Genomic DNA, 23,236 nt, shown 5'->3' with positions numbered 1-23,236 from the left:
GTTAATCTGTAAACAAACTACAGTGGTATTAACATATTAAAGCCTTGACCCCTTGCCGTCAGTGTGCTTAATTCAATCATTCACATGACTCTTCTTCTATATATGTACATCTACCACTATTCAAGGCAAGACTCTGAGTTTTGTGGATGAACAAACAAAATAATTTTGGTTCATGCATCAGGATTAGGTCCTGTGGTGGCCAAGCGTGTGTGAAACAGAATATTTTCTTTATGATAAAAAGCAGAGCAGGAAAAAGTCACAAACAAGCATTGAGCTAGAAATAAGTTATTTATTTTAAAATGTTACAGATTAATAAATAGGTTAGTTATCAGAAACCTTAATAAATAGCCTTTTATAATTTACACAAGGCAAATACAACATGCCTATATCTATTTTTAAAAATCAAAGATAGTAAGCTAAACTTGTAAGCCATTAACAAATCTATATACACATTATTCGGAAGCTAAAATAGTCCATTTTCATTTTACCTGTAGTAACTATATTGCAGTAGTATTTAAGTAACCAAACCTCTGACACTGTATATTTGTTCCCATCCATTTTTTCCACATTCCATTAAAATTAATTTAAACACACACGGGGGTGGGGGGGGGAGGAGGAGGAAAAGAATCCCCTCATTTAAAAAATAGTTCAGGATTATCCCTTCTGTGTAACATTTTTTTCTCCGCAAAGTGCAAACCACCTGAACAGAAAAAATAAAAACTTATAATTCTTTAAAAACATTTCCCCCCAAAGTATTCTGGACTTTCCATTTCCTAATTTTCACCCTTTGCAATCTTTCAGTTTCAACACTGCTGTATGAAATACTTTGGCACTAAGAGTTCTGGAGCTCCTAACATTATTAGTGCAAATGCTACGTGCACTAACATGTTCTGCAGCACTTAAACCCCATATTCCCTGGCCCCAAAGAGTTAATTATAAAGGCTAATCTCCTTGAAGGCAGGAAGTTAAGTATAATTAGATATAAATTTGTTTCAATAATAAACTTCAGCAGTTCTGTAGATTACAGTATCTAAGGACAGTATGGGAAGTATTACAATGTCCTATGTTTAAGTAAGAAGGTGAGAGTGGTACATTTCACCTTTCAGTGCATTGCAGTTTGAGGTCCCTGTATTTATTTTCTTTAAATCCTTCTTGTAATAAAAAAGCCTCTTATTTTAAAATAAAAAGTGAAAGTAAAGCTTAGAGCTTCCATTATTTTAACAAACAAAATCCAGTGCTTTCACTGTCAGTGCTAGTTACTTCAGAAAAATACATATACAGTCAGTCTAAACCAAAATTATTATTAGGAAGCATCACTTGTCATAGTGTATATAATATTCTTATTCATGTTAGTTTCAGGTGACTAATGAATAGGCTTTATTTGCACATACAGTATCCTGGATAATTAGTACAAGAGCTATCTTCTTTAGACAGTTTGCTTTTTATACACAGATATTTAGGAAAAAACATTTTTTGGTTGTATCAAAAACGGTTCTATTCTTCTGTTGGATGTTTGGGGGATTTATGTGGGTAACACCTACTAATGATAATGGGGCCTACACATGTCAATCCTCCATACTTTGAATGGCTAATAGATCTCAAAAATCTATCTTCAACAGATTAAGAGCACTGTATATGTAAATATGTCTGATAAATTTAACAGAAGCCACAGACACTAAGAAACTCCTTTCACTGTGGAAATAAATATATTTTAATGAATCCCATCAATATTATCAGTCCACTTTACAACACTTTTTAGGTATATCCTCTGTCATTTCTGCTTTGGAATCAGAATTTAAGTAATCTGGCTCTTGGCTATCGATATAAATAATTTATGAAGCAACGTGAAAAGAGTGGGCCCAGTAGCAGGAAGACCAAAGCTCAGGAGACAATTATTTTCTCCCTGAGACGATGGAACTCAGAAGTATTATTCAAAGGTGCTCCCTTGCCTTGGGGGAGGAAGAGAGAAGAGTTGACAGTTCCCTTCAACAGTGCAATTTTTTTTAAACCAGAGAAGCAACATGAAAAGACATAGAAAAGGTAAGAGGTCTGGGATAAGGGGAAGGGGAGAAAGAATGCCATCAACAGTGACAATACACACGTCAATATAGTTTTAAAATTAGAATTGAGCCAGATCCAGTTAGAGACAGAAAATAAAAAGAACACCATTATTTGCTGAACAAAGAGTAGCAAAAATAATTTTTTTCATTATTTATCATTCATGATGTAAAAGGCTATAGGTATAAATGATGTGCAAGGCCACTTGAAAAGCTTTTCTCTATATGTGCTGGCTTTTGGTATCTCCACTTCAAGAAGTTCAGAACATGGATGAGGAGGAGCTGGGGAGAAGAGGAGAATTCCTGCAGAAGTTTATCAGCTCCAAGGATAGGAAGACCAAAGAATACAGCTGTTATTTCAGTCTTCCCCTGCATAGAGACTGCTTATCACAACTTGGTTTTAAGATGTGGAAAGAGGTTGCTTTGGGACAGGGTAATCTTGTTGGTTTGGGATTGTATAATTTTGGTTTGGGATTGTATAATTTTAAAATTTGCATAAGCACCTAGCATATGAGGATAGGCACCTTTTTAATAAATAAAAACTTAAATAAGCAAACATACTTGGCCAAATAAGGACTGTATGAGATATGAGAGTCATTTTCACTTTGAACTGAGAAAGAATTTGGATAAATTTGCAGAGATTAATGGCTAGCATACCAAACCAATGTGCAACCCTTAAACCCTGAATTTATGCTTTGAAAAAATGGCTTGACTACTTTTGAGAACAGCTATCATTTGAAGAAGTGAATTACAAGTCTACTTGTCTATTTTTATTTACTTAGGATCCAGTTTTCAAACAGACAAAAGGGAACTACCACCATTTACAAAGTCACCCTTTAGAGTAATCAAGATATTTTCTTCCAATCAATACTATGTAAAAAAAGAACTCAGCCAAACCTTATTTAAAATTCAACACCTGATTCCCTCATCTAGAAAAATCCTGCCTAGAAAGAGTGACATACCCCCGTATAAAAGTGTTTTTAAAATGCACAAAAATTTCCTTTTGTTTGCTAGTTCTTTTCTCCCTTCTCCTGGCCTAATATCATAAGATATGTTTCCATCATTTCTCAAGTCTAAATCATAACAGCTGAGATTTTTGGATGTAAGATGCTGTCTGTCCTTTCCTCCATGTATCAAATTATTTGATTTGATAACCCCAGTATTGTCAAACCTGTATGTTCACAAACTATGTCAGGCCTCCAAAAACCATGACACTGGCTTAAAAATAATACATTTGGGGTTCTTTTTATTTGCCTTCAGGTTTTTGAACCTTTAGTGTTCCCTGGGGTTGCATTTTCATGATTTTCTCGGTAACTATGAGAGCTAGCAACTGACTTTTCTTTTAAATCAAAAGCCAAGTGTCTCAAGTAGTCACATGACTCCAGTGAGCTGGGGTTTTAAAACAAAACACCAATTACTGAGTTAGCAACACCTCTAAATAACCAAGGTTTGCATTACCTACAGCTAGCCCACAAACTTAGCTATGGGATACTGTTCTTGACCTCTTGTTATACACCAGGGGTCGGCAACCGGTGGCATGCAAGCTGATTTTTACTGGCACACTGCTGCTAGCCGGGGTCCCGGCCGCCGGCCCCACTCAGCCTGCTGCCTGCCTGGGTGAACGGAACCCCAGGTCAGCAGCGGGCTGAGCGGGGCCAGCGGCCAGAACCCCAGACTGGCAGCAAGTGAGCTGCTGCCAGTCTGGAGTTTTATCTGCCATCCTGCTCAGCCCGCTGATGGTCTAGGGTTCCAGCCACCGGCCCCTTGCCAGCCAGGGTCCTGGCCATCGGCCCCGCTCAGCCTGCTGCCAGCCTAGGATACCAGCCGCTGGCTTTGCTCACCTCACTGCTGGTCTAGGGTTCCAGCCGCCCAGCCCCCTGCCAGCTGGGGTCCTGGCCACCGGCCCTGCTCAGCCCACTGCCAGTCTGGGGTTCTGTCGCGGGCCCCTGTAAATGTAAAATTTATTACTGGCATGAGAAACCTTAAATTAATGAAGACTTGGCACACCACTTCTCAAAGGTTGCCGACCCCTGTTATAGACTGACATCTGTAACCTTCTCAAATGGTGTCTGGTGACCCCCCCTTTTGTCTCATGAGAGATTCTGGACTGCCAGGTGTTCAGTAGTTATATGCTACACAAATCTACTTTTATCTCCAAATTTAAAACAAAAGAATTTCTCTCTCACTTATTTTCAAGCCTTTGGTACACTCTTCCAATGACATTATGTATATAATGATCACTGATTACATTATACTATGAAAATTATTTTCACTCCAAGGACAAGATCAATACATCCTTCTGTGAATATCAGTAATTTCTCCTATTTTTTGACACATTCATATACTGTAATCCAGTCATCCAAACCAATTGTACCATGGCTTGGGCCACTTGCACAAGCCTTTAAAATACTGCTGCGGAACTACAACGCAGCTGTGAAATACTGGATCTGAATGCATGTGTACTGGGTTACTCAACTCCACCTTTCTAAAGGCCATAATCTTACCCATCCTTCTGAGTTAATGAAGAAATCTCACACCTGTACTTCTCACAAAAATTTTGCTCACAACAGTGCCGGTTCACAGCCTGATTTCATAATCAGCAATCTAATGACACACAAATCCATTTACTCATTATCCTGTTCTGAAGAACAATTTTGTCAATTAGCTACTTTATTAAATAGTTTCCTATATTCTGTTGTATAACTGGATTCTACATATACTGGATTGCTGTAAGTAGACCCCTTATCAGTTACTTCTCATTATGATTATAGATGTTCGCAGAAGCCACCAAAGCATCTCAGTATTGACTTGAGGCTTGGAAACCTTTCCAAAAATATTCTGACCTTTCTGTCTGCTTTACATGCTTATAATTTGAATACAGCCAAATATTACAGACAACAAAACTGGATTATTCTAACCTGTTACAAGGTCGCAGAAACAAACACATTCAAATTAAGTGGTATTTTTAGATTACAAAGGCACTGGATAACCCACCATGTATACAGGAAGACTGTGCATCACGTCCTTCACCCTCTTCCTGTCCATGAACCATTAAAAGCTCTTGGATGAATGCTGTATGTCTTAATGCACTTAAAAGAGTTATGAATAAAATGTATACCTGTAATCTGGATGCTAGTTTCAGCTGGATCTGTGAGCTAGTTTCAGTTGGTAAGTAAGTAGTGCAAGCTTTTAAGGGTTAGATGCACTACTCTATACCAATGACTTAATTTAGAACTCCCCGCCTCCCCCAGTGCATTCACCTGTGTCAGTCCAAATTGCGGAGGCAGTTACTGTACAAAGGACAAACCTGTAGTCCACAATTCAAATCAACATTTTTTTCACAATTCACAGCCTGGACTGTGAACACATTGCTGTTTTAAGGAAATTAACAGAATTGTTCCATTTGCTTACAATTTTTTTTTTAAAGGGCATACACCATTCATGAAAGGTGGTGGACTGAGTGCATTAGAAACTGATGATGTCTATCCACAGAATGAGTACATCACAGGCAGTCTAATGTAAAGATTTCCTATACCGGCCTGCCAGAATGTCATCAAACCTTTTCTGGATAGACCACCTTTTAGGGGCAAGGAGATACATCAGTCTCTATGCTGATTCATTCCTTAGCCTTTCTGCTGAGACAGTCAGCAATGATATTAGTTAATGTCAACTTATTATGGTGATTTTGGGTATGTGGACAACTGTCCATTAAAACTGGATGGAGGCCACCAATTCATTTCACACAAGCTACCACTCTCTCAGAGGGTAACAACTGCCAATCTCAATCATACTGGAATCAGTTACCTAGAAATGGAAGGCTCTGTATCATTCCCTGAGCCATTCCAGTTCCCCTCAAATATGATTTTAATCTGTCTTCATATTAGGTTTATTCAAATCCCCAATATTGAAGCTGAACTCCTTGAAGACTTGTATAAGAACAATTCCAATGGATACAGTGGTGAATCCACAAGCCATCCCCAAGAAATCTACCACTCCCACGTTACTCCACTCCCTAAAAAGGATGGCTGAGGCCAGCAGGACTAAAGTGGTGAACACGACGTAGTAGATGGCACCAAACACAGATGAGTCAAAACATTCCAGTGCCTTATTGATATACTTGAACTGAATGATGATGCTACATCCTAACACTGCCAGAAGAACCAAACAGAGATACAAGGCTCTTTGACTTGATGGATTATTGTAAAAGATATCTTGAGCAGCCAGCCCAATGCCTTTTGTGCTGGGCACAGTGAAACTGCCCAACAGTGAGCAAATACTGATGTAAACCATGATATTAGTAGGTCCATGAGCTGGCGCTATCCAGAAGATAAGCAGGAGAAGCATGAGAAGTACTGTGCAGAGGTAGCCCACAAACACTGAAAAAACAAAGAAAAAAATGGTAATGGCTTGTTAATGGCCAGGTAGAAACATTTGCCCTAGGATAATTTATTAGAAATATTTAAAGGCTCAGTCGTGAACCCCTGAACATGGTAACATATAAGGATATGTACACAAAGCTGAGGATCTCCTATCAAATAAAGAACAAAAGCCTTTGAAATTGGTTAGATCAATGTACAACTATGACAGTTGCTGCTCTTACCCTCTTTGTGCAAGTCAAATAATAATGTATGAATACCAACTGTTTCACACTGTCACTGGATTTAAAGTTTTTTTTAAAGTTGACATTATATTCCTATTAAAGTCCCCTATGAAGAATGGTTGTGATATAACCACATTCATCACTATGACCAAAGTACCTAAGCACATACTTAAGTCTCATTAAAGTCAATGGGATGAACAGGACACACTTCAATAGTTAATTTTGGTCTGGTTGGACTATTAAACATGCAACAATATTTCCTTTACTAACACTTTTAGGTACACTTTAGGTTTGAGTTTCAGTGAAACTGAAAATATTAAATAGTTCCTGTCAAGGTTCCTCCCCCACTCTGAACTCTAGGGTACAGATGTGGGGACCTGCATGAAAAAACCTCCTAAGCTTATCTTTACCAGCTTAGGTCAAAACTTCCCCAAGGTACAAAATATTCCCCCCGTTGTCCTTGGACTGGCCGCTACCACCACCAAACTAATACTGGTTACTGGGGAAGAGCTGTTTGGACGCGTCCTTCCCCCCAAAATACTTCCCAAAACCTTGCACCCCACTTCCTGGACAAGGTTTAGTAAAAAAGCCTCACCAATTTGCCTAGGTGACTACAGACCCAGACCCTTGGATCTTAAGAACAATGAACAATCCTCCCAACACTTGCACCCCCCCCTTTCCTGGGAAATGTTGGATAAAAAGCCTCACCAATTTGCATAGGTGACCACAGACCCAAACCCTTGGATCTGAGAACAATGAAAAAGCATTCAGTTTTTTACAAGAAGACTTTTAATAAAAAATAGAAGTAAATAGAAATAAAGAAATCCCCCCTGTAAAATCAGGATGGTAGATATCTTACAGGGTAATTAGATTCAAAACATAGAGAATCCCTCTAGGCAAAACCTTAAGTTACAAAAAAGATACACAGACAGAAATAGTTATTCTATTCAGCACAATTCTTTTCTCAGCCATTTAAAGAAATCATAATCTAACACATACCTAGCTAGATTACTTACTAAAAGTTCTAAGACTCCATTCCTTGTCTATCCCCGGCAAAGACAACTACAGACAGACACAGACCCTTTGTTTCTCTCCCTCCTCCCAGCTTTTGAAAGTATCTTGTCTCCTCATTGGTCATTTTGGTCAGGTGCCAGCGAGGTTACCTTTAGCTTCTTAACCCTTTACAGGTGAGAGGAGCTTTCCCCTGGCCAGGAGGGATTTCAAAGGGGTTTACCCTTCCCTTTATATTTATGACAGTTCCCAATTTAGCTATTCTGAGAGAAAAATTGAAGTGGCTTAGGCATACATGAAGCACAGAGAGTATGCCAAACAACTATCAGGTCAGGAACGGTTTAAAAGCAAGTCAGTCCAGTGAATAGCAGGAAAGAAAGGGAACTTCACAACATGTTTTATTGGCACCTGCATACATGCCTTCAGTGTGCCAAAGCAAACATCTATTTGAAACATAAGTAATGTATATGTGCACCATTAAGATAGCTTTAAGACCTAATAGAATCTATTTGGCAGCAAGAAGTGCAAGGATTTTACCCACAAAGATTCAATTTTTGTCTAGAACCCCTTAAAATGAGCTCATGGAATTATAGTTTTGATTCTTTCCTTAAGAGGAAACTACATGAAACAGCTCTTCATCATTTTAGAAAATAGGTTACAAGTCCAACTTACAGCCAACTTGGTTTCATCACTTAAAAAAAGAAAATGTATTTGCAGTTCTTGACTTACATGCAAATATGCAATGATTTTCATTGTAAGGAAAAACTGAAATGGAGAATTATTTCAAAGCACTAACAAAAAACCCACCACTTTTGGGAAGTTACCATCTCGACAACTTTATTTCGTCTTTAGATCAGATCCTAGCCCTTGCTATGGCTACTCTGCGCCTCCTTGGTGTCACAAAGCAACTGCAACATCAGTTTAACCAGCTAATAGAGGATTCCACCTGCATGGGAGAATCCTTAGGTGGTGCAGAAGCTACTGTAGCTCCTATACCACTGTTCCCCATGTTCTCAACCCCTTGGCATAGGGGGGCATAACCAGCATGTTTCTATACCCCATTGAGCCCCAGTTTATAGAATGGTGCTTTGTGGCCAGAGGTAGTTGAATACATTAGAGCAGACTAACTTATGCCAATAACTGGCTGGCTCCTGGACAGCAGCAGAAACAGGAAACTACAAGCTCAGACAACCCAAGATCAGAGTCTTTGAATTTGTTGCTGGCCAGTTTCTAACTCTGGACAGTTTACTGCTTAGTTTTTTTAATTAATAGCCTCATGACAGATGCTGTCAAAAGGTACATTTTCAGAAGTGCCTGAGTCAAAGGAAGTTAGGCTCCTAACTCACCCAGGCCCTTTTTGAAAAAATCATATATCTATAATTTCTCCTTTATACACACTCCGGGAATTCTATTACACTGAAGAGGTAGTCTTCATGTATAGAAACCATGATGGTGTGTCTCCTTTATACCGTATTTACCTAGGAATGCAGAAGCCTTAATACCACTAATGTTGCTGCTTTGGGGAAGCAACTATTCCCTTCAAATAAGCGTTCCTAGACAATGCTATCATAATTTTGTAAGAGAACAAAGTACCTGGATTTGTAAGCTTCTCTTCAAGCTCAGCCTGAGTCGTTACACTCTCAGATTTTGGGGAATGAATTATGAGAACAACAGACCCAGCACAGCTCAGCAGACATCCCAACTTGCCGAGAATGTTGAGTTTTTCTTTCAGTAAGTAAGAAGCTAAAATGGACCTTTCACAAAGTGGAAGAAAATTAAAATTAATCTAAATTATTCAATCTCTTAATACACATCTCTCAGCTAGGGTATTACTTGCCAGCCTTTTGTTTACTTCCAAAAATAGTCTTCATGTAGCCCATTTACATGCTTCAGCCCTGACCCAAGACAGGGGAGGAAGGCAGAAAATAAATTCAGTCTTTATGTTCATTGAATCCTCAACCTCTTAGCTGAGAGCACAAGGGGGCCAGGCCAACTGTGAGGTAGACACCTATCCCACAGCAATCTGGTGGGAGACTACCAATCCATTTCACATGGGCCACAAGCAGTAAAGAGGTAGCAATGATTTTTGGTCACTAACACAACAGGCTGGATTCAAACAAGTAAATGGCCCAAACATACCAAAGACACTGTTTAACTCTGTGTTCAAGGCAAAGGAAGACATGACACCAACCCCAAACATTCTGCAGCCTAAAGTAGATGATCAATGCAGTTCAGATGCATAATTAAGGCTCAGTTTTAGTCACAGGTATTTTTAGTAAAAGTCACGAACAGGTCACGGGCAGTAAACAAAAATTCATGGCCCGTGATCTGTCTTATTATCTATCCCTTTCTTAATGATTCCCAACATTCTGTTCGCTTTTTGATGGCCGCTGCACACTGAGTTGATGTTTTCAGAGAACAATCCACAATGATTCCAAGATCTCTTTCTTGAGTGGTAACAGCTAATATAGTCTCCATCATTTTATATGTATAGTTGGGATTATGTTTTCCAGTGTGCATTACTTTGCATTTATCAACACAGAATTTCATCTGCCATTTTGTTGCCCAGTCACCCGGTTTTGAGAGATCCTTTTGTAGCTCTTCACAGTCTGCCTGGGACTTAACTATCTTGAATAGTTTTGTATCATCTGCAAATTTTGCCACCTCACTGTTTACCCCTTTTTCCAGATCATTTATGAATATGTTGAACAGGACTGGGCCCAGTATAGACCCCTGGGGGACACCACTATTTACCTCTCTTCATCCTGAAAACTGATCATTTAACACTACAAACATGTGGTGCAATTTTGGTAATCTGTTTAAGTTGTTGATAATAGCTGACATTTAAACACTATTAATCTTTCTGGGCAAAGAACGTGCCAACTACGTTTATTACACTTCATTAAAATGTTAGAGGGAAAGCTAATATCCACAAGCATGATGTTTTCCTGATGGAACACCAATGGGTCACAGATTTTATTTAGAATCTATATTTTACTAGCAAGTAATTCAGCATTCAAATAAATGAATAAAATTCTTACCCAAATGGAACGCCAAGAGCTCCTAGAGGAGTCACTAACACAGTTGGAACTGCAGTGTAGGCCAAGAAATTCCCAATTTGACCAAGTGCCACTGTTAAGAGAACCACAAAAGAGTATTTTAAATCCCTTAGTAAATAGGAATAATGAAAAGCTACTCAACGCTGGCTCATAACTACTGACCTGACTGGAAGATGAACATTATTGAACTGTTTAGTTCTGCCCATAACTTTTCAGTTATACAAAAACTAAATTTTCCAGCTGTCTGATTTTTTAAATATTATTTTTAAATAAAGGCTGTTTGCAAAAGAGAAGGCACCAAGAGAGCATCGTCAATAATTCTGCTCATTAATGTTCTCTTCAGTAATTTTTCATAATTAAGTAGGGAAGAGTCAAGAGACTGAGAATTTGAAACCCTGTCATGGGTTGCACTCAAATTTCCTGATGTAGGGAGCTCTGAATTTAGGCATCCCATATTCTATATCAGGGGTCGGCAACCCTCGGCACTCGGCCCATCAGGGTAATCCACTGGCAGGCCATGAGATATTTTGTTTATGTTGACAGTTCACAGGCACTGTCGCCTGCAGCTCCCAGTGGGTGTGGTTCGCTGTTCCCAGCCAATGGGAGCTGTGGGAAGTGGCGGCCAGCACGTCCTTGCAATAAGACAGCTTTGATATTAGTTAATAATAATAGACAAAAAAAGACTGAATGTGCAGTACAATATACTAGACAAAACTGGAATTTCAAGCTGTGGCCATTATTAGCACTTAAAATCAAATCATTTTAAGAAACCAAAGCTTTCTGCACTCTACTGTCAAATATCATCATCATTATACTACTTCTTTATACTTAACTAGTGCTTTACATCTGCAAAGCACTATACAAACATTAATTCATTCACCAAATAAGTTCACAGCTCAGTAAAGCCGAGGAACCTCATCAGGAACACTGAGGAAAGAAAAATTTACAAGATGTGGAGTATGGTAGCATTATGCTGACTCAATTCACTGGTGTTTCCTGTGCATGTAATACTGAATCTAGTGAGGTAGCCAGCAGTCAGTCAGCCACATCTGTGAAGCCGAAGAGTTGGTCATGATCTTTTGCATGTGGTCTTTAGCTAGGACTGGATTATAGTCCCTCTAAGCTCTGATCTTTATTGAGCTCTCTCTCGTTTGTGTGCATGTTTTTTCAGCAAGCACATAACGGCAGCTCTGGCGTGGAGATATTCAGAGTTGAAGGAAAAGACCTTGAACTGAAGAGAGAGTATGCTGGATACACCATATCCTCCTTGGGACTCCCCACTGCTCAGTTGCTCAAATTAAAATTTGCTTTTTCATGGCTCAGATCCCTTGACTTCATGGCTGAGGTGGGTTGTCAGAGGCCTAGTAGCAGGGCCGTTCTTACCCATACGCAAAGCACGCAGCTGCTTAGGGCACCAGGAAATTTGGGGCACACATTTCCTGGTGCCCTGCGCAGCTGCGTGCTGCTCCAGCCCCTGGTCCGGCTCTTCCCCAGGCCCCCGCCCCTGCTCCACCCCAGCCCTGCCTCTCCCCACCCCACCCCCACTTCCCTGAAGATTGCAGCCAGGCCCAACCCTGCACTCATGGCGTGGTAAGTGGAGCAACCCGGTCCCAGCCTGCTCCACTCCCCTGGCTCCCAGGCTTGGGGGGGGGGGGGGAACCGCCCCCCAGCACTCGCTGGCGGTGTGGCTGGGAGCCTGGGGAGCAGAACAGGCTGGGGCCGGGTCACTCCACTTCCCGCAGGAAGTGGCCAGCCAGCCCCCCACTCCCCCCCGAGTCCTGGGGCCAGCCCCGCCATCCCGTGGAGGCCTGGGGCAGGGCCCCACACAGTCCTCCCCGCTTCCGCCCATGGAGGCCTGGGGGGCTGCGTAGGGCACCAAAATAGCTAGGGACGGCCCTGCCTAGTAGCGGTACAAAGAAAAATACATAAATATCTCTGAAGTTCTACTCAAGTTATTATTCTTCACTATTTGTATCGTAGTGGCTCCTAGGAGCCCTAGTCACTGAACAAATACAGAATAAAGAGATGGTCTCTGTCCCAAAGAGTTTATAATCTAAGTTGAATTAACTCCTCAAACAACTCAAGTCAATAATAATCTTGGCTATGTTTCAGTATGCCTGAGCCAATGCCTTTGCTTCCTCTGAGCAGAAAATGATGAGTCTGTTAGTTTTCTACATAGGATTCAAGGAGCAGCACTTTGTGACTGAGGGCTGGTCTTCACTATGGTGCTGCCAGGGATCGATTTAGTGGATCTAGTGAAGACCCGCTAAATCGATGGCAGAGCGCTCTCCGCTTGACCCTGGTACTCCACCTCTCCAAAAAGAGTAAGGTAAGTCGACTGGAGAGCATCTCCCGTCGACGCAGCACAATGAAGACACTGCAATAAGTCGACCTAAGCTACGTCAACCCAACTACGTTATTCACACAGTTGGAGTAGCGTAACTTAGGTTGATATACCCCCATAGTGAAGACAAGCCCTATGTCCCACTACAGCCACTGTAGGGAGGCTCATTTCTGCTTGTAGTTTGCTTCTTACATTGGAAACGGCAACATAACGTTTAAAATGACAGGTTTCAGAGTAGCAGCCGTGTTAGTCTGTATTCGCAAAAAGAAAAGGAGGACTTGTGGCACCTTAGAGACTAACATTTATTTGAGCATAAGCTTTCGTGAGCTGTAGCTCACGAAAGCTTATGCTCAAATAAATGTTTAAAATGGTTGACCATCTTCTTGCAGACCACATACAGAGGTCTCATCAAGGCTATTTTTAAAAAAGTTTCTTTTGCCGGGCAAAGCACTCTGAAACGTTCACACTGCAAACACTGGGAACATGTGCAACATTTTCAGTCTTATCTTGAAAAACCACATGTGTTTTCTTGGAAAACTCTCAGTAGCAGGGTGCCATTTATTGAGAACACTCAGAAATGCATCTTTTTATAGCTGTTACCACTTGCCTGCTGTTAAAAGCCTTGCACTGCAGAACTATCCATTCTTCTATTTATATGGATCCATCTCAGTAGTATTTGAGCTCTTCTTCTTTGAAGTCTGCAGTAATCCTGTGGATTCCACCACCAAAAAACCCACAGGTGGTGTTTTTTCTAGGTCTAGATGTTTGCATTGAAATAATGGCTCTTATTTAACACTGTCACTTGCAAGTGAATTCACTCTTTTGTATCAGGGAACCAAGTTATTTAAATAAACCTTGTGGGAGGCAAACTGATAAGAGTCTCTGATGGTTTTGTTAGTCATCCAAAATCCCAAACCAGCCAATTTCTAATGTATAGGATATTAACTGCTGTAGTTTCCCCAAGGCATTGTGGATATTTACTAGATTCCAAAGAATCCACCCTTCTTTGGGTTCCACAGTTCTCTACCTGGCTCTTGCTGTTTGTGACTGTATTGAAATTCTGAATCCACAGCATTCTAATTCAGTGGTTCTCAACCAGGGGTACACGTACCCCTGGGGGTACTCAGAGGTATTCCAGGGGGTACATAAACTCATCTACATATTTGCCTAGTTTTACAACAGGCTACATAAAAAGCACTAACAAAATCTGTACAAACTAAAATTTCATACAATGACTTGTTTATACTGCTCTATATACTATTCACTGAAATGTAAGTACAATATTTATATTCCAATTGATTTATTTTATAATTATCTGGTAAAAATGAGAAAGTAAGCAATTTTTCAGTAATAGTAGCTGTGACACTTTTGTATTTTTAGGTCTGAGTTTGTAAGCAAGTCATTTTTAAGTGAGGTAAAACTTGGGGGTACAGAAGACAGATCAGATTCCTGAAAGGGGTACAGTAGTCTGGAAAGGTTGAGAGCCACTGTTCTAGTTAACCCTTTCCATGGTGCTTTTATAAGCTGCTAGATGCTTAGTTTTGACATGCTAGCTGATGGATGTAGCCAACAGATCATTCTCTTGAGCAATTTTGGCTTCATAAAACTCAGTCAGTTGGCTTAATCAGGGTTACGCTGACACATTGAGAAAACCCTCTCTCTTTTTCTCACTCCTTCTGTCCAGATATTCAAAACGGAGGCCTCAAAAGAAATGAGCAGACAGGCTCATTTTAAACACTACAGAACAGAATTGCTACTGCGCCCAGCTTCCAGTGGTCAGAGCAGAGTAGCAGGTCAGGGTCTGATTACAGATTCCCAAATTCCATCCCAACCCAGATTAAAGCAGCATGGGTGGTAATCTGGAGACAGAGGAACCACTCTGCTGGCTTTACACTTGCTGCAGAAGACTTCCCCACACAGAGAGAATCTTCATCAAGGGACCTGGTGGTTTCCACTTCCTTTGCACCACTGGAATTGTGCAAGGGTGAAAATCGGCCTCTGTGGCTAAACAAGGAACACGACTGAAAGTCTAATGACTATTTGCGAGTTACATACATTGAAGGAACCCTTATCACAGCAATTCTAATAGTCCCCAACAGATTATAGATTAGGGTACAAAGGTAGGATGCCATCTTTCCCACTAACTGAACTGAGAACAGAACATGCTAGCTACTCTGTACCTTTTCTTGGATCTTTTTGATATCACCAATCCATTCAGAGTAATCAGCGAGACTACTTGTGAGAGTGAGGGTCACAGAGGTCTGTATTCATCTCATACTCAGCAATGCCCAAGGATTCACCAGCCTACTTTTTGCAGTAGAGTGACAAAAAGGTACTGTAGCTAGAAGTGACAAAATACTAAAATGTAAAAGTTGGCTAAGGGTTTTCTGATCTAAAATTTAACCTCGAATAAATAAGCCCTTATGGTATGAAATTACAATTCCTTATTTAACTGCCTTTTAAAAAAATTGAGCTTACTATCACAATTCCTGGATGTATCACAGGTACAGTTATTGTGTGAGTGCTAATAATTTCCATATCGAAGGCTTCTTACATTTTGGTAGAAAGATAACTCTGTGAAGGCTAATAAGCTGTGCTAAAATCAACGCTACAATATATAATAGGCTATTTAAAATCCAATCATCTATGCTATTCCATTCTTTACATTATCTTACAACATAAGATACTTACTTGCAATAGTACCAGACCACCATACTATATCTGTTAAATATGAAGTACCTGGAAAAGGCAACATGGGAAAAGAGTGGATGAGTTCTACTGGAAAAAATATAAAAGAGCAACATTAAAGCTAAGCTAAGAAATCATTTTCACACACATTCGCACACAGTTGTAAGGACATTAGAAAAAAAGCTATGATGGTAGCTCCAATCTAGCCTAACTAATCCTGGTACACTTTCTCAATGCATCTGATCATTAGAAATTCAATTTCAAATGCTTACAAAATATCCTCATCCTATATAAAAGGAAGCCTTGAAATATCCACAAGTGTTTCTGAAGATTCTATTCACCATATATGTTAAACTCATTACCAGGAGATAGTGTGATCTTTCAGAAAATCTGGCCTAAGAGATAAAAAATAATTTCTACAGCCACTTGGACTGGGACAAATTTAAGACACTTACAGAGAAATCAGAGATGTTTGGGTGTGGACTTTTGGCAAGCCCTTAGTCTCCTGTGGCTACGTGATCTAGGCCTTCTCTGGGATGTGAACATGTTACGTTTCAAAGACATGGGTGACAACTCCAGACTGTTCTTTAGCTGCCTACCAATTTTGAGACTGTATATTTTCATTATATTATCAGAAATTGTTATGGATTTTCATCAGACAATTGTTATGAATTTTTCGTCTCCTATTTTACCTCAGACTTTTAATGTGGAATTTACTAGGGAGTTGTGATATTCTTAAAACTTGACTAAAAGAAAGGCATGATTTTTCAGGACGCATTTTACAAATCATGAGTTTTATTTTCCTATTGGAGAATCCTAAAGAAAATCTATATAAAAAAGCTATAAAAGTCCAAGGTCCATTATGAGTTACAATAAGTCCTGGACCAGAGCAAAAAATAGAAAACAATGTTAAAATAAATGAATGCCTGTCGAAAATACTACTAAATAATGTAAGGTCTAATATCATGCAGACCATCAAGGCTAGACACCAGGAAAACTCTCAAGGAGAGTAACGTTTGTGTTTATCTGCGGTAGTCTGCAAGGTGTCAGACATTAACATCACATTATTCTGGTTATTATTTCCAGCTCGTATGCCGACACTTCAGTTCTGCTCTTACTTTAGCAGATGCTCTCTTATGAATTGCTAGAAATCGAACCAATGTTGTACTCATCAGCTGAAAGTTCAGAATCCCAAATAGCATAAAGCAATAACCTTTAACTCTAGGAACTCCTTGAATAATGGTTGCTAAAACCACATCAGAATTGAAATGGGAGAAAAAATTATGACAGTAAGCAATATGATCAGCTTTTGAGTGGGTGTCTAATTTATCAGATTACATTTCTGTTATTGCAAATAAAATAAAAATGTCTCAATAGTTGTACAAATTACACAAAATATCATCACTGGTAAACTAACTTCACAAAATATTTGTCCCCCTACTGCTGTTTCCTCTCCAAGCACAATCTGATACTATCTCACTGATTCAATTCACTAGTGTAGCAAAAGCTTGAAGAGGCAAGTTAAGTACCAGGCTGTCAATTATGGACCTAATGCAAAGCCTTCTGAAATCAGTGGAAAGACACCAGTGAGCTTTGGATCATGCCCTGTGTTAGTTCTGACTTCCACATTCAAGCTATACTGGCCCAATATATTAAAATGGAGAAAACACTGGCCTAGTAGTATCTTTTAGGATTCCACATCTCATATTTTCACAACTTAATTTTGCTGGGCTTTTGTAGCTCCCTCTTGTATACAGCAATTAGGAAATGCTGTCCTCAGTAGCTTGGCACTCAGATTTTGCCAAGAAAAAACATAATGGAGATACAAGTAACTTTTCTATATATTTTGTGACATTAACGTTATTTTACATATTAGACATTCAACTACCAACACTGAAAAAAGTTAAATTATGTGAATTTGACAGTTCAAGACTTTAGCATAATTCTTGAAACGGTTAGATCCCATGGTTAGGTCCCAGCTACACAGCAAAACAGAAATCTGATTTACTTATGCTGGGGACAATAGTGTTGTAACTAAGTTACTCCCGAAATGTTTTTGTTGTATAAATATCACTTGTGTATGAAAACAAACAAAACAAAACACAAAGAACCCAACAAAAATTACAACTTTCTTTAGGGGAAAAAAACGTGTGTTTACAAAGCATACTCCTGGGGGAATTCTGCACCACTGCGCATGTGCAGAATTCATGTCCCCCACAGATTTCTTTGCTTCCTCACAGAAAAATGACTTTCTGACAGAGAAGCACAGAGAAGCTGCAGAGCAGTCAGACACCACTTCCTAGCAGCGCAAGTACAATGTTTCAGGCACCCAGAGCAGCCAGCGAAGATGTAAATCACCGCAGGGCTGGGGATACCCCAGCCAGTGGCTCCTACCCTGAGCCGGGATCAGCTGCTAGTCCCAGCTGGGCTAGAGGCAGGAGAGGGTGCGACTTCTTCCTCCCCAGCAAGGAGTGGCTGGGGATGTGTCAGACCCACCCCAGAAACCTACCCCAGCTGCAGGAAGCTCAGCATCCTCCCCTGCTTCCTGCCCCCATTGCTCCTCAGCTACAGGGAAGGGGTCACTGTACAGGGAGCTGCTCCCCCAACCGCCCAACCCTCGTGCAACTGGACCTCCCATACCCAGACATCCCTGCCAAGTCTCACCCCATTTGCCCATATTCCCCCTAGCCTTCCATACGTGAACCCCACCCCCCTGAATCTCAATCCCTGCATCTGGAGCCCCCTGCATCCAGATCCCCAACTCTGCACCTAGATCACCCCCACTGAGCTCCCTGCATTCAAACCCCCACCCTGAAAAGCCCCACCCCCCTGCACCCCCCACATCCAGACCCTCACACCACTGACCCCAATTAGCCGCACCCAGACCCCCACCCCACCAAGTCCCACTTCCCCAGCACCCAGATGCCCCTTCTGAGACCCCACACCCAGGCCCCTTCGCTGAGCTCCAATCACCTTCACCTAGAAGCCCCTGCAGTCACATTGCCCCTGCCCCTGGAAACCACCCTGCCCCCCCGCAAGCCTCTGTGCATCCAGATCCCCCCACACCTAGACCCTCCACTGAGCTACCTGCACGCAGACTGTCCCACACAGAATCCTCTCACCCCCCACTGAGCCACTCCACACTTGGATCCTGCCTGGTTGAGCCTTCCTGCCCCACACCTGTTGTGCCTGGTGCAGAGGGGCAGGACCCCAGGGTGTTTCTGGGGCATACCCAGGCCTTGTGCTGTGTCAGGGTTGGGTGCAGCCTCACTACTGAGTCCATGTCCCGGGGTTGAGGAGGCTGCAGTGTGATCTCCCACCTTCGTACAGCCAATAGCCTGTGCTCCCCACTGCCACGCTGGAGCCTCTGCATTTATTTATTGACAAATAAAACTTGCAGAATTTTAAAATATTGTGTGCAGATTTTTTGGCACAGAATGCCCTCAGGAGTAAAAACAGCAGTATGTACAGGGCCTTAAAATGTCACACAATGCTGCAGTTGTGGAAAATGCAAAATAAACTTGTTGGATCATGCTGTCAGCTGGTAGTAATGCAGTTGAAAGTTGTTTGTTATGCATGAAAGAGTCCATCACGAACACATTAGACACAGCATGATCTTGAAATGTGAGCTGATCCTAGACCAGTAATATAAAAAAATTCTGGAGGTCATATCTAACATGTTCTGGTAATTTCAATAGAGATTCCACAAGAGCTCCCTACATATATATACAAATACAAAAAGAATGACTGCTGCAAGAAACATGTAACTGATTACAGTGCAACACAGAGTCTGAGTTTCCTCTTGAAATCATTCCAAAGCAAGGATTTAGGGGGGGAAAAAAAGACAAATTTTGCTATTTGTCACAGATAAATTCAAAGCACGAAAACTCTGTTAGCAAAATAGTATCATGCTTTAGAAAACTGACTTCAGAACACACAAAAAATGACAAATTGTGAATTTGTAACAATCATGTTGATTTGTCAGAAACATTTAAGTGGGCAGCACAGTGAGCTATTGCTCTACATTTTTACCTTAGGAATCCAACTCCACATTAAGGCTTACAGTTATATAATAAAGAAAAACGTTTGGTGGTTTTATAATACTTGGTGGGCATTTCTCCATAAAACAAGATTGCAATTATGCTGAATTATGTGGTTATGTGTCCTTATGAGAGAACCAGAACAAAGAGGGGGTACAAATAAAATTAGCTGGAAGTTGAAACTAGACAAATTAAGACTGGAAATAAGGCATAAATTTTAATGGTGAGAGTAATTAACCATTAGAACAATGTATCAAGGGTCCCGGTGGGTTCTCCCTTAGTGACAATTTTTAATTCTAGATGGGATGTTTTCTAAAAGATCTGCTGTAGGAATTATTTTAGGGACATTTTCTGGCCTGTGTTATACAGAAGGTCAGACTAGATGATCACATGGTCCCTTCTGGTCTTGGAATCTATGAAAGAACAAAATGGAGATGCATTGGTACAACTTTATGGAAAGAGTTTTTACATCTTTCTCTAGCTAGTAACAGAATTCTCTTATCAAACGTACATGAAATATTGCAAAATAAATATTTGTTTTTAAATCAGATGATCAGTGGTGCTGCAGTATTTCACAAAGTAGAAGTACATTGATGACTATGCCTAACTCCTCTTGACTGTTTCAGTTTGACTTCACATCTGGATTTTGTTATTTATTTCTTGCTATTCACTCCAACCATTGACCTCTGATATAAAAATATTTTAACTTTATGGGTGAACATTGAAACCAACTCATCATGTGACTATCCACAATCAGAGAAGTTTCACGGGCTGTATTTTACAATTGCTCAGGCAGCAGGACTGAATAAATTTCGTAACAGGACTGGAAGAAGATTCAAATAAAGAATGTCAGTTCCCTAACTGCATGGATTTTTTCCATGTAGAGTACCTTCTCCATCCACCCTAATTGCTCCTAAAGGAAGAGCATGAAAGCCCTTGCTGGTGCTTTATGCTTTGAATAGCTGATATAGGATGGCTACAAGTTGGGTGAAAAACCTCAGTAATTTAATGTCCAGGTGACAGTTAAAGTCCTGACAGAGAGCGATGGGTTCCCAAATTACTTTCAGTAAAAGGCTGGGGGTTTATATTTCTTCCCCTATCTAGAGTCAAAAGGTGGGTGAGGTACTGTAATATGTTTTATTGAAAGAGACAAGCTTTTGAGCCACACAGAACTCTTCTTCAGGTCTGGGAAATGTACTCCCAGAGCAGCACAGCTAAATATGGTGGAATGGACTGTTTAGCATAAGTAATCAGCACATATTCTAAGGGACCATTCAAGATAGAGTCCATGAGGACCAACAGGTCAGTTATAGAGCAATTGCTTTGTGAAAAGTTTCAGAGTAACAGCCGTGTTAGTCTGTATTCGCAAAAAGAAAAGGAGTACTTGTGGCACCTTAGAGACTTTATTTGCTCAAATAAATTGGTTAGTCTTTAAGGTGCCACAAGTACTCCTTTTCTTTTTGTGAAAAGTGTTCATCCTAAGGTCATAGGGTGTTTTTGTTTATCATTTTCCTGTGTAAATTCATTTGAGAGCATAGGGATTGTCTGGTTTCACCAACATAGTTATTACGGCATTTAGTGCATAGGATGAACTATACCATGTTGTGATATACCATGGTTCTTCAAAGGTGCGTTGTTGGGTAATGTTGATCATTGCAGCCGTGGAGTTATGTCTGCACAAAGCAATCACTCTATGTCAGACCTATCAGTCTTCATCACCAAAGGAAACCTACACAACACATTCAAAAGATGAGCCTGGGAGCTTAAATTCAAAACTCTTCTAAGACACTAAAAATCACAGACTGAATAGACACACTGGATTTATGGCTTGTTACAAAAGTCTGTAACCCACTAAACCCCTCTTTTTTTCTTATGACTGCAGAGGTGTTAAGGGTCCACTCTCCTTTAAAACATGTGTTAACTACCTATGCTAAACAATCTGTTCCACTTGCATTTAGCCATAGGAGTACCTTTCCAGACCTCAAGAAGAGCTTTATAGGGCTCAAAAACTTGTTTCTCTCACTAACAGAAATTGGTTCAGTAAAAGATATTACCTCGCCCATCTTGTCCTTCTAATATCCAAAAAGCAACAGGACTACAGCTACACTGCATGTAACAACAGAACTTAACTAGAGTCCACAGATTTGTTTTTGACAGACTAGAAAAGAACCCAAACTTCTCTATCTGGATAGAAGGCTGTTTTCTTCCTCTCCCACACCATTCCCATGATTTTACGATCATTCTGTAGGTATAGTATAGCCAAACTACTCAGCAGATCCACTGGGCCCTTTCCTTTCTCTCTTTAGCCAGTGGCCAGCAATAACTCAGATCATAGGACTGGCGCTCCAGCTAATTTCCTTTTTTTAAAGTTTCTTACTGATTCCTTGGAGCAATCAGATTAAGATGAGTGCAGAGACAAGGAAAATGGGCAGGGAAGGTTGAAAGGAAAGAACATGAAGGTCAAGGACTATGGTGAAGAGTTTAAGTAACAGGGAGGCCAGATCTGTTCTGCAGTAGCCACACCGGCTGAAACCGTCTTGCTCTCCGCTCTAAAGCAGTGCGGCAGCATGAGACAGAGCGGAGCGTCCCCCAAATGCACCGAGCACCTCAACCCGCCCCACAAGCTGTTTGAAGGGGCTGAGAGCCTCCCCCCACAGGTTATCTGGAGGGAGGGAGCAGAAAAGGCCGGGGGGGGGGGCAAAGGCTGACTCTGGCGGCGGGAGACGCTCTAGAAGGAGGAAATGCATGAGGTTGCAAGGGCTACCCCGTGGGCCGCAGGGGCTACCCCGTCTGCAGGGGGGTGGCTACCAGCCGGGCAGGGGCTGACCGTCTCCCCGGGCTGTGAGGGAGACATCCGGGGAGGGGGTGGGAATGCAAAACGTTAAGGCGGGGGCTGGCTTTTTCCGGGGGGGGGGAGATCAGGGGGGTGCCGGGCGGCGCCGCAGCCCCCGTACCTCGTCCTCTCGCCCTCACGATCCCTTTCTTCTGCAGCACGAAGGTGGAACCGTTCACCAGGCTGGAGACCACGGCCACGCTCAAGCCCAGGGAGACGGCGGCGGGGCCGGGGCTCTGCGCGGCCCCTTCCGCCCCCGCGGCTGCACCCACCGGCATCCTCATGCCCGGCAGCACCGCAGCGCTCGCGTCCCTCCCGCCGGCCCGCAACCGGCCGCCGCTCTGCGGGTCCCGCCCCGAGCCGCACAGGCCCCACCCCCGGCCACCGCGGCCGCGGGGCGGAGCTCAGGGGCCTCTGGCAGCCGAGACGCCGCAGTGGCTGCCGCGCCTTACGCCACCTCCCTTCCCCCGCGGCCCGAGGCGGCCAGGGAGGGGAGCTGCCCCCTGGTAGCCGCTCTCCCTGAGGCGGCGGCCCGCACGTCCGGTCCGCAAACGCGCTAGGACCCTGGCGCCGCACTGCGCCGCGGCCCCACAGCGGAGTAGCA

The 23,236-nt window shown here is 41.7% G+C and overlaps 2 protein-coding genes and 2 long non-coding RNA genes across 4 annotated transcripts in view; 2 read left to right on the top strand and 2 right to left on the bottom strand.

Annotated features, from left to right (window-relative positions):
• The window catches only part of LOC140914723 (uncharacterized), a 16,263-nt gene extending 5,262 nt beyond the window's left edge, over positions 1-11,001 (top strand). The window contains exon 2 of the long non-coding RNA XR_012159968.1: positions 5,942-11,001. This is a non-coding gene — a long non-coding RNA (uncharacterized lncRNA). The remainder of the gene's footprint in view (positions 1-5,941) is intronic.
• The window catches only part of HERC2 (HECT and RLD domain containing E3 ubiquitin protein ligase 2), a 331,520-nt gene that overhangs the window by 19,593 nt on the left and 288,691 nt on the right, over positions 1-23,236 (top strand). The gene's annotated exons all lie outside the window — the stretch shown is intronic.
• Positions 284-23,236, bottom strand: NIPA1 (NIPA magnesium transporter 1). The gene is made up of 5 exons (XM_073353245.1): positions 22,754-23,236; positions 15,763-15,810; positions 10,710-10,800; positions 9,262-9,422; positions 284-6,433 (listed from the first exon to the last, which is right to left on the bottom strand). Exons 1-5 carry the CDS (start codon positions 22,914-22,916, stop codon positions 5,922-5,924), a joined length of 975 nt encoding a protein of 324 aa, XP_073209346.1. The 5' UTR covers positions 22,917-23,236; the 3' UTR covers positions 284-5,921.
• On the bottom strand, positions 19,711-21,739 carry LOC140914729 (uncharacterized). The gene is made up of 2 exons (XR_012159969.1): positions 21,398-21,739; positions 19,711-20,212 (listed from the first exon to the last, which is right to left on the bottom strand). It is a non-coding gene; the product is annotated as an uncharacterized lncRNA (long non-coding RNA).

The sequence above is a fragment of the Lepidochelys kempii genome, chromosome 1 (assembly GCF_965140265.1).
Source record: "Lepidochelys kempii isolate rLepKem1 chromosome 1, rLepKem1.hap2, whole genome shotgun sequence".
NCBI classification, from domain to species: domain Eukaryota; kingdom Metazoa; phylum Chordata; order Testudines; family Cheloniidae; genus Lepidochelys; species Lepidochelys kempii.
The sequence above is the reverse complement of the archived record's forward strand: the minus strand, read 5'-3'. Positions and strand labels throughout refer to the sequence as shown.

Excerpts from the sequence above, each read along its gene's own strand:
- NIPA1 (XM_073353245.1), bottom strand. The coding sequence starts at position 22,916 with ATGAGGATGCCGGTGGGTGCAGCCGCGGGGGCGGAAGGGGCCGCGCAG. Across the intron at positions 15,811-22,753 it reads CGTGAGGGCGAGAGGACGAG|GTACTTCATATTTAACAGAT; the intron begins GTACGGGGGCTG and ends TGCCTTTTCCAG. Across the intron at positions 10,801-15,762 it reads GTGGTCTGGTACTATTGCAA|TGGCACTTGGTCAAATTGGG; the intron begins GTAAGTATCTTA and ends TTCTCTTAACAG.